The sequence below is a fragment of the Microtus oregoni genome, unplaced genomic scaffold (assembly GCF_018167655.1).
Source record: "Microtus oregoni isolate MIOR12 unplaced genomic scaffold, Mior012 000001F_ref0000356, whole genome shotgun sequence".
Taxonomy (NCBI): domain Eukaryota; kingdom Metazoa; phylum Chordata; class Mammalia; order Rodentia; family Cricetidae; genus Microtus; species Microtus oregoni.
In genome coordinates, this window is record NW_024543060.1 from 36,540,536 (window position 1) to 36,552,334 (window position 11,799).

General features: G+C 39.3%; 1 protein-coding gene across 13 annotated transcripts in view; it reads right to left on the minus strand.

Annotated features, from left to right (window-relative positions):
* Positions 1-1,234: 1,234 nt before the first annotated feature.
* Mycbp2 (MYC binding protein 2) overlaps positions 1,235-11,799 on the minus strand; it is a 226,395-nt gene continuing 215,830 nt past the window's right edge. For all 13 annotated transcript variants that reach the window (XM_041674411.1, XM_041674457.1, XM_041674467.1 and 10 more), the window contains 3 exons: positions 9,212-9,319; positions 8,190-8,355; positions 1,235-4,096 (listed from right to left, as the gene is read on the minus strand). In XM_041674411.1, coding sequence (XP_041530345.1) covers positions 3,981-4,096; positions 8,190-8,355; positions 9,212-9,319 — 390 coding nt within the window. In that variant the 3' untranslated portion in view covers positions 1,235-3,980. The remainder of the gene's footprint in view (positions 4,097-8,189; positions 8,356-9,211; positions 9,320-11,799) is intronic.

Here is an 11,799-nt window from a genome sequence, read left to right on the forward strand (position 1 = left end):
GGATTAAAGGCGTGCACCAATGCCTACTGCCAGCAAACACAGCCCATCTGGAAAAAAAAAGCCAGCTGCCAAGAAGTCATGCTTAACTCTGTCTATAATTCTATAATTATAATTCCTTTCCAAGATTTTTCAGGTTTTATGTGGATTTAGCTGGCACACGTTGACATGCCAGTTGGGTGCCAATGTGTAGGCGGAGGCTGCTCGTTCGTTTCCCAGCTGCCCCATACCTGAAATAATCACTCAGAAACTATCTTAATTACAACACTGCTTGGTCTATTAGATTGTTCATATTTCTAGCTACCTTTACCTCTTAAATTAACCAATTCCTATTAATCTGTGCATCACCACAAGGTTATGGCCTACCAGCAAGGTTCCAGCATCTCTCTCCTCCGGTGGCTACATGGCATCTCCCCGACTTCACCTACTTTCTCTCCTACCTCTGCTTGGAATTCCCGCCTTTCTCTGTTCTACCCTGTCATAAGCCCAAGGAACTTCTTTATTAACCGGCGGTATTCACAGTATACAGAGGGCAATCCCACATCAGCAGTTGATAGATTAAATAAAATGTTAAAATATCCCATGCTTTTTCAGACCCAGTCCAACTGGCCTTGTTGAGTTCCCGATAGATCATCCCCAATGTCTCAGTATGTGGGTGCACCCCTCGCGGTCCTGAGTTCCTTGCTCTTGCTCTCTCTCCTTCTGCTCCTGATTTGGACCTTGGGATTTCAGTCCGGTGTTCCAATTTGGGTCTCTGTCTCTGTCTGCTTTCATAGCCCGATGAAAGTTAATCTCCAGGAGGATGACTATATGTCTTTCTTTGGGTTCACCTTCTTATTTAGCTTCTCTAGGATCACGAATTATAGGCTCAATGTCTTTTATTTATGGCTAGAAACCAAATATGAGTACATCCCATGTTCCTCTTTTTGGGTCTGGCTTACCTCACTCAGGATAGTGTTTTCTATTTCCGTCCATTTGCAGGAACCCGGACTGTCTTCGGGCTGATAAGGGAGGGGGACTTGATTGGGGGAGGGGAAAGGATATGGGAGGCGGTGGAGGGGAGGAGGCAGAAATCTCTAATAAATAAATAAATAAATAAAATGTTAAAAAAAAATAAAAGAACTTTTGACTCCACAAAAAAAAATGTTAAAATATACTAAGTGAAGTGAAAGTTCTCACCTCTGCACACATCTCCCAAATATTTTATTGTGGAATTAAATCACTCTTGTACATACTTTCTTATTTGGCTTGATTTCATATTATGAAAAAAATTAAAAATTAGTTAAAACAAATGGCTCAGTGAAGGTATACAGGTATACAGGACACAGAATGAGTAGCTTAGCAACGTTAGGATTGGCACTCAAGTCTTGTCCCATCCAGCCCGCACTGTGTGCTATTGGCAGTTTTTAGGAAATTGAGCTGAAATGTCCGATGTATCGTCACCACCAGGAACGTGTGACTTCATGCAGGTAAAACACAATGACAAAAGTGGATGGGAAGAGAGGCAGAGGATGAAAAGGATCTGGGAAAACAAGCAAACTAGTAAACACTGAGTCCAAGTGAACAGGGTACTGCAAATGTTTTATCAAATAGCATTATTGGCAGAATGAGGGAGATCTTGGGCACAATGAGTTGGACCAGATGGTTAAGAAGAAATGTTGGAAATAGGAAACGTTTATTTACAGAAAGAATCACTAAGTCCGACTATTGTGCCTCTGTTCTTTTTTGCCTAGCGCATTATACAAAGTATTAGCAGGCTGGTCTAACAGGGATGTGTGAACTAGGGGGTGGCCACAACCGTCTTCTTCATGTACTTTGTCGTAATTTATTCCTAAAGCTTGGGGACTGTAGGATTAAGAATGGCTTCTTCGTAAACATGGAGAAGTCACTTTGAGCACACACTGTATGCTGCTGCATGCCAGAGGGGCAGCGAGCAGCAAAAGTTCCAGGTGTCAGCCCACCAGATGGGCCACTCTCATTTTGGCGAGGACACAGGACTGCAGACCCCAGAATGGCTTTTGCTTCTGCTGTGCCTTTACATGTTTGCTGCAGCTCTCTTTCTCTGGTGTCTAGCAGGGTGTGCGTAGAGGCAGGGAGATCTCCTGTAATACGCCTGTATTATGTCTGCCGTTGTTTATCTTTTGGAAACATCCTGTCCTACTGGGCATTTTTACCTGTGGATTGTCAAGAAGATGACCTCTCTCTAAGCTGTCTAATCTGATAATAATGATAGCCTATACAGAGTTTTGATGAATGAAAATGAATACAGGAATGTGTGTCACCGCCAAGGTCTATGAGCTTCACCTTAGGAGATGCTCAGGTTAATGATGAAAAGACAGCACCTGAGTCCAGGAGCCAGGCTGGCTCTAATTCTACTGCTGAAAAAGGCGGCCATGCACCATTAATTAATACAAAACTTTAAAATAACTTTAGGTTGGACCAGATGCTTTGCTAAGAATTCTAAGATAAATGACCCCAGAAAACAAGCTAAAGCTCACAAGGATACATAGCGGAGCTGCCTAACTCATTAGGCTATGGTCAAAATTACAAAAAGACCTGATTGTTGCTAGCTCCTCTTGCTAGGTCTGTGATGATTAATTCCTTATATACATTTTTGGCCTCAATCTCCTGATATTAGAAACTATTGATGAGTGGATATATACCCTAAAGATTTAAAGTAGAGCTGACTGATTCTTTTTCATATGTAAAAGTTCAGGTTTATGGTTCCTTTAAGACTCCTTATAAGATTACCTTTCAAGATAAGTAATGGAGTAATTGGCCCTTTCTTTGTAACTGCAAAACGCAGCCTGCCAGTAAAAGACCTGACAAGACATAACCAGAAATACATAAAATCTGACTTATGATTAATTATAAATCTAAAATTTAACATTTCCAATAACTCAAATGGAAAGAAAATCCAAACACCAGCAAAACAAATAGGTAACCAATAATTAAGTATGCAGAAAGCTGTGCCCATTAGAGTATGTAGAAGAGACAACTGTTTTGTAAAAGGTGAGAAAGGCTTCTGGCTAAGAAGAAAGACGCAGACTCCTCTCCTATGTGCCTCTGTCTGTCTTTGGCACATGTGTCTATGAGAAGACATATCTTTAGGTATTTATTTTCATGATTTTCTACCCAGTGTTTAAGATACCATCAGTGTGCTTTATTGATACTTTTATTTTCTTGAACAGGAAAATTATGAGTGTGTTATAGGTGGGTTTTAGGCTTTATAAGCTGTTTAAATTGTTTTTCAAAAAATTCTTTACACAGATATTAGACTTTATCACTGTATAAAAATGTACAGTGGTTTTTATTGACATGTACATTCCAATATGTTTACAGCTGCAAGATAATGAGGCACACTCAGTATTGCACTTCATTAAAATTTCAGGCTCAAACTTAACCTAGAAGTTTAAATGAAATTGCTTTTGTAATTTGGTAATTCTTATACAGGACAAACATTGATAGCTTTATATACAGTGTGATACTTATTACATTTATAGGTCTTACTAACACAATTTTTTTAAATAACAGTCTAGGAAATAAACCAGAATATTCCTCTTTTTATCCCCACCCGTGATGCAATTGTACAGGATTACAAAAGGCAGTATACAATAAACAGTGATTATTTTTCTTTTCTGCTTGAAAGCCAGCATCATTCTTAGTTCATGAGTATGGTGATCCTTTTATACCAATTATCTATAAATGTTCAATGCTTCACAGGCCAATGACGGAAATGGCCACATGCAAACACCTCACAAGTTTGATATCTTGGTTCAAAAGAAGATAAACCAAAATAACAGGGAAACGTTCCGTAGCAAGAATTATGTACATGTATTTGGCATCATTCTTGCACTGTGAATGGTTCGTTTTCACGGATGTAAAGTGGTCCCGTTCTTATCCTGAGTGGAGTTTAAGCTTCACTGCATCCTCCCATCGCATGAAGGCAAGTATTCTCTCTGCAGACAAAGGATCTGAATGCTCTAAAACGTGTGAGCATTTCTGCATACTCCACACCCCAAAGCAAACTCTTCCCCAGTGGGTGGATGAACAACGTGGAGTGGACATTCAGTTCCTTCTAGCTGTTTGCCTTTGGGACCTGCACACATTTTGAAAGAGGTAAAGGAATGCAATTTTAAAACACATACAAATAAATGTCATATGAATAAAAATCAAGTTATACAAAGAAATAATATTACTGTGGATAAATAAACCATAAATATGCTCACCATGAAAACTTGGGCATGACAAATACAGGAATCTATATCAGGTAATAAAGTGAAATGGTCCTTGACCTATAATGTCCTACCCAGAGAACCACTGAGCCTCAAAGCTTTTTCTATTGGTAGATGAGATGGATAATTCATTTTCAAGAAAGAAGCAAAAGTGGTCACAAAAATCTCCCACCTTAGCTTAGCAGAAAATTATTCTGCACAGAAAAACAGGAGATTTTTGTGGGGGAATATTTTTTTACAAGTATGATCAAACTTAAATACAAATAAACCATATTCATATCTACAATCACTGAAGAAAAATTTGTACACTGGCAAATGGGAAGACTGTTAATGAGTGTCATTTGTTAAAAGTGTTTGAAAGGAGATTGGTAGCAGAGTCAAGATGCGTTTAAAATATGAACATTACAGTAATAGACTGTAGTAACCACAGAAAAAACACCGTGGGAAAGACACCAGTCTGAAACCAAGTAGGCTTATACAAATGTAAAAACAAAACCTGACCCTTCCTACTAAAAATTTAAGATATATTATAAATAAATAGCATGGTGAAAGCCTGTGATGAATGTTAGCCACCATTACCATCCTGAACATGGACAGAAGAGGGCAAGGCATGGGTGTGGGGAAGTGAAGACAGCTCATCTCAGAGGAAACACCAGTTGCTGGTTTGGGCAGTGGTCTGAGCTGACAGGGCAGCTATATTGCTTTAAACAAATAGGATGGATCAACAAGGGAGGTCACCAGATGCTGGGTGATGAGTCGATTCTGCTTGTCATATATTATAAACTGGAGCAGACCTCCCATCTCAAACAACACTGCAGATCCAGTGCAGGCAATGATACCATATGCGGCAGCTTCTGCATACTGCAGTGACTGGATTTCCACAAGGAAAAGATATGGGGACATTCACTTCACAATCATTCACGACCTAAGAGTGTGAATAGTGTTGCCAGGTACTAGGGACTGACAGTGAACAGAGTGACTTGTATTTCCAAGGAGCTCAAACATTACCTGACACTGTGGTGAGAAACAGCAACAGTAAAGTAAAATCAGACGACATGAAGTAAGCACCTGTAAGCATCATAGCAATCCAACCCTATAACCACTAGTTTTTGTATAAATCCAACCCTCACACTATTAATTATAAGGTACAATTAACTTAACTGCCCTGATTCCTAGATCTGTCACCTGCTAGATGGACAAAACAATATTTTACTTACATGGCAGTATAAACATTAAATAGGAATGAACATATGGGAATTATAGTATAGCCTGAACATTTGGATGGCCCGCAAATTCACAGCCTGAAACATAATCCCAAAAGTGATGGCATTAGGAGGTGGGGCCTTGGGACGGGCCTGAGTCAAGAGGAAGGGGATCATTGTGAGTGAGTGGACCTGGGAGGCCTTCTGATATGTGAGAGCACAGCAAAAAGGCACTGCCCAGGAACAAGGGAGTGCTCCCTCGGGACACTAAGCTGCCAGAATCTTGATGCCAGACTTGCCCAACTCCAGAATGGATTAGTTAAACTTATTAGTACACCTGCGAATTCCTGTCATTCTGTCACGGACTCTAAAAAGACTGACAGTCTACTTCAGCTCCTCGCCTCTCCTCCTGAACAGAGGGGGGGAGGGTGGTTAGAGAAGGGCTCCACCATCCCTCAAGCACACTGTATGTGGCCAGCTCCTCTACCGGTATCACTGTACACTCTGCTAACTTCTACTCCAGTTCTCTGACTGGTTGACAAAGGGGAATGTGAGGCTGGGAAGGCAAATTTTAGGCAAAATGTATCAGCTTATTCCAGTTCACCAACTTCTTTAGGCTCAACTTTCAATTTGTGAACATGGAGATAGTATCTCTACCTTGGAGGCTTGCAAAAATTAGAAAAAAGAAAAAAGCATGAAAATGCCCAGGGGATGAATATTACTTAGTGCCTTCACTCTTGAGCTGTCTCACTCCTGTGACTCACACTTGTTAAAGGACAAAGTCCCTCTGTAATCTGACTTGGACATCTGCATGCACATGGAAGCCCTGCCTTGGCCTGACCTCTCATCCACACTACTACCCTACCACTGAACTTATTTCTTTGCAAATGTCATAATTTTTAGCATTTTTGTTTTAAGAAAATACAATTCCCTTTATTAGTAAAATTTGGATTTTCCCAGATGACTGCACATCTTCAAATCTTCTCAACTCAAAACTGGTTGTTGCTCAGGCGCCTCCCGTGTCAGAAGGGCAGGTAGCACAATGGACTTTCTCCTGGTTCCTGTTTATTTCCAGACCTGCAACCTCTATTGAATGCTGGTTTTTTGTTTTTTTGTTCAGAGCTAAAATCATCTCTGATACTCCCTGCTCTTCACTCCATTTGCTGACTTTAGTTCAATCCTCTTCCTTTTTCATGGCTCCCATCTTTGTCTACTGGCAGTCACCCTTAATACTCTGGTCTCTCTAATCATTCTCATTCTCAATTCTAAGTCTGCTACCAGTTAAACAAGGTTTTGATGGAGATCAGTAAAACAATTTGACACAATCAAATGGCAATATATTTCATATGACTTAAAAGTCAAAATGTTATTAAAGGATTCTTTTAAATCACCTATTTATCCTCCCATCTCTACAGTTTTATCCCAGTTCTCCTCAACAATTAATCAATTACAGTTTTCTTGTTTCCCGTTTATTTTGCAATATTTACTTATGCACATAGTGCGTGTATATCCACTTTCCCCTTTCGTCTCAAAGGCAGCACAGTGCAAACACTGATCAGTGCTTTTCTGACCTGTGCTCTGTGTTAGAGATCCATGCACATCAGTACAGAGACTCATTCATTCTTTGTCTCCTCTTTCTCCTGTTTTTAAATGGTAACTGACAGTGTTTAATGTCATCAGCTGACTCCCTTGTTGGACATCAAGTGTTGCAATGAGCCCTGTCTATTGCCCACTTGTCTTTCCCCATATAGTATATCCCAGTTAGGACTGCAGGGTGGTGAATATGAGAGGTGAAGCTACTGCACCACTTTCTAGGGGACCCTCCATTTGTACAAGCCCTAGGTGGGAGGTATGATTCCAAGCTTGAACAAAACTATACATTGTCACTTGTAAACTTGTATTAATACTAACTACAGACACAGCTCATATGGAATTCTCCTCTCATTCTTATTTACTTCTCCCTACCTACTAACTCTCACGTCTGGTATTCTCTTCTCTGTGACCATGAGGTTCCTGACATCTTACAATTTTTTTCAGACTCTTGGGTTTTGTGTTCTTTTTTCCTTAGCCTGATCTCCATAGATAATCTTTCTTCTTGATTCCTGGTGGATTCTTTAATTTCCCTGCTTTCTGGTGCTCACTGTGTTGTCACCTCCCAGGTATTCGACATCAAATCATCTGTCCCCTTTACGGAAAACTCCTTAAGGAAATGAACAAAGAAAAACCTCCAAAAATCCACAAGCCCCACAACAATACAAGCTGGGCCAAGTGGCCAGGCCTATTATCCCAACCAACCAGGAGGCAAGGGCAGGAGGACTGCAGGCTGGGGGTTCTACCTGGGCTACACAGTGAGTTTAGGCTAGCCTGGGAAACTTACTGGGACCTTGTCACCAAATTAAAAACTACAATGACTCTGTTCAATGGTATGGCATTTGCTAGTATATTCAAAGCACCACAGTTAATCTCCCCACCCTGAAAATCAATTAAAACAAACATGTTGTTCTGCCATCACTTTAAGACATTAAAATTCATATGACTTGTGTTTCCTTCCCCGGCAGCAGGCCTCTCTTATTCTCAGCAGACATTCCTCTCCTTCCTCGGGAGATGCTTCAATCGAGGTTCTTAATCCTTCACATGACCTCTGCTTTTTATCACATTCAGAAAGCCATCAGGAACCGTCTTCCATCATTGGAAACAGTTTACAACTCAATACCATAGAGACCATAACTGTGAGCTGACAATATTGAACACATACCCGCAGGACAGTGTGGGAGCTCTTCTTTAGGAATGCTGGTCATTCTTTGGAAATCATCATGACAAGCATTGCAGAAATGTGTTGTTCCAAAACAGAAAAAGACAGCCACTGAACAGCAGTAGCGACACTTGTATTCCAAGAAGTCAGTCCCATGTTTGGGACACATCTATGACCAAAGATGAGAAACAAGATTATAGTGAGCCATTTCAACTACACTTACGGTAGTTGAATACATGCATAGTAGACTTAATAAGTACATAACTTATTATTATTTTGAGAGCATATGTAGCTCCAAAAGCTGATTGAAAAACCAATGGTATAGGTTAAAAAAATTAATGAGTAAATATGTGGCCCAAAATATCTGATTAAAGCCTTAAATTCAAGTTTAATCTCCCACACAATCTATCTGACTAATGAGCAAACTACTTTCTTCACGAGTGAGCTAGCAAGTTGCACAGTGGTATTTTACTACCTACCAATCTCATAGGTCTACTATGAAAGTTGCATTAGAGATGGAAAAGCCTGAAAGTTTTAGGGCAGGTTTATGACATGAAATAAGTAAATTTATTTCCTTGTTTAATATAGTGATCACTTCATGGAAGACAACTAAAAATGAAAACAGTAAAAAGAAATAATATACATGAACATTTGGAAAATCATGTATGATCCTGATACATACTGGAATACACTATGTGCAAGGGTAGAGTGAGGCATGGGTAATTGGCCTGATTTTAAAGACAGATTTTTGACTAAGAAACTATTTATTTTTATTATGTTTAATTCTTTGTAGATGCGTGCATGTCTCCATGTGTGTTTGTGAATATGAGCACAGGCGCCGCTGGAGGCTGGGGTGTTGATATCTCAGAGCTGGCATTAATGAAGGTGTGAACTGTCTGACGAGGGTGCTAAGAACTAAACTTAGGTAGGTCCTCTGGAAGAGCAGCAAGTGCTCTTAACTGCCGAGCCATTTCTCCAGGCCCAACTCTGACTTTTGATAGTGTCTAATAAAATGTTCTGCATACCTGAGCCCTAGACACATCAGAACAGGCACCACAGATGAGCTCTCTGGGGTCATAATCGTCTCCTTGTCCAGCCTCAGCATCACAGCGAGCTTCACCACCGAAATATGCCTGTGGAAAAACCATGTTCACATGAAGCTCAAGCACAGAGACACAATGTGGCTGCAGTGGATGTCCGATCAAGACTTGTCTGTTAGCCACTCCCTCACAATGCCATGCGAACACATCTATACTGACAACTGCAGGCAGAATCAGGGTCAGAAATGAAGCTAGCTTACTTATTTATTCGTTTGTTTTGTTTTTTCGAGACAGGCTTTCTTTGTGCAGCCCTGACTGTACTAAAACTTGCTCTATACAACAGGTTGGCCTGAAACTCACAGAGATCTGCTTGTCTCTCTCTCTAGTGCTGGGATTAAGGGCGTGTGCCACCATGTCTGTTTCCTTTTTTTTTTTTTTTTTAAAAAAAACCTATTCCAATTTGGAATGCAGACACATTTTCAGAAGGAGGGAGCCTAAAAAACTGTTCTGTTAAAGGAAAAAGATGAGAGAATATACATATTCCAAACAAATATATTGAGTAAGTTATAAAGTAAATACAAATGATGTTTTTTCAGGGCAAAGTCTGGAGTTTTTCTCAGTTTGAAATCTTAAACAACATATTTCTTTCTTTAAACGTAGTGTTTAAAACATGCTTATCAATTCCTAAGTCACAGTAAGACATAAGAAAGTGTGCCTGACATAAATTAGGATAGAATTAAAATTCTAAGCTTAATAAGAAAGCAAAAAGTCAATTTAAATATCTTCTGATCATATAATTTTGAAATGAACAGAAATTTAATGAATTCTATTCAGAATACTATTCATACTTATAAATCATAATTATATTCAGAATCTTAACAATATCCAATATGAAAACTAGAATGAATGAAATTAGCATGATGGCCAATTTATTTTTACTTGCTTTGGGTACAAAATAAATGAGGCCAAGAAATTGGGACAATTTACATGTACATTATGTCTGTAGTCAAAAAGCTAGATCCAACTGAAAACAAATAAGGTGAGTCAATATAAATCTATTATCTGTCCTAGAAAAGCAGGTCAAAAAGACAGGCTCCATTGACGCAGAGCTTACAAATGGCCATTTGTCAGCGAAATCTGGCTTTTCTAGTATGTCGTTTATCCCAGGCCAGTTTGCTTACTCCAGCTGCTTCAGTTTTCTGTATCCTCTACTTGGCTTGGCTTCTTAAACTTGAGATTGCTACCCCAGTTGTAGCACACTATTCATTTATGATGTCTGCACAGTGATCACACATAAAGGACATTTTATTATGTGTAATAATACAGTTCTCAGTTCTTACAAATATATACCCTTGGTCTTTCCTTTTATATCTATCTGTATATTTATGTGCCTATCAATCATTTATTTAGCCTCCCATTCATTACTTTCATTTTCTTTATTACAGTGAAGGCCTCCCTATCATCTTTCACTCATTTATTCATTCTTTAATTAATCTAGTATTCATAGTATTACTAGGCATCAAGTACTGGATATAGAGAAATGAAAACAATACATTTTTGTCTTTATAGAGCTTATAAAATGGGACATAGAGACAAGTAAACCAACAAAAATAGTGTATGTTAAGTGTTTCAATGGATGTATGCAAGACAAGAGAATTGTAGGCAGAGGTGATGATGCTGGGAAGTGTGAGCACATTACAGAGGAGGAGAAACCAGAGCTGAGTTCCGAAGTAGTCAGATGGAGTGCAACTGTGTATTTAGTATGGTAGAAGTAAATGTCCAGCAGGGGTAGAGAAGAACATTCCAGAAATAGAAGCCAACTGTGTACTAGCACAGGGACCATTGGTGGTGGAGCAGTCAAGGCTGACATTGGGAGAACGTGTGTTGTTCAGTGTATTATTGGAGGTGAGACTGCAGTGGTAGACAGCACTACAAGATTAGAAAAGAAGAATGACCCAGAAAGAGCTGAGTTTAGAAACAGTAATCTACTAGCAGCACCATAGAGAAAGAATAGAGTTTAAGGATGGCAGAGAAAAACTCAGGAAGATACTACAGTTACAAAAGAAGACAGACTTGCGAAGATAATAACAGAGAACACGGACTCAGAAATCTGTGGGCAGAATCAGTGGAGTATACACTGGGGAAGTGAAGGTTGAAGTATATTATATCAGATGGCAACACTGAAGAATCTGTGAGAAATTCAAATGTCTGGTAAATAAACCTCAAAGAATTTGGGATGTCCTAATGATGCAAGGGGCAGGAAAAGTCATGAATGTACCAGAGATCACCCAAAATAAGGAGATACAGTTTAGTAAGTAGGAAAGCTGGTAAAAGAGAGATCCACAGAGCAGCAATAGAGAGGTTTATTTGAGAATCAGTTGTACAGGCCAAAGCAGATTAGTCATGGTGAGAAATATCCTTTGTATAGAAATAATATAAACTTTAGAAAAAGTTTGCTTAGGTAAAAAGGATTTCCTTCTCCCCAGTTAACTAAATTACTTGAATTTGAAATACTGCATCAAACATTCTAATTTTTAATTTCTAGCTCTAAGGTTTAAGAACAACTGTATGTC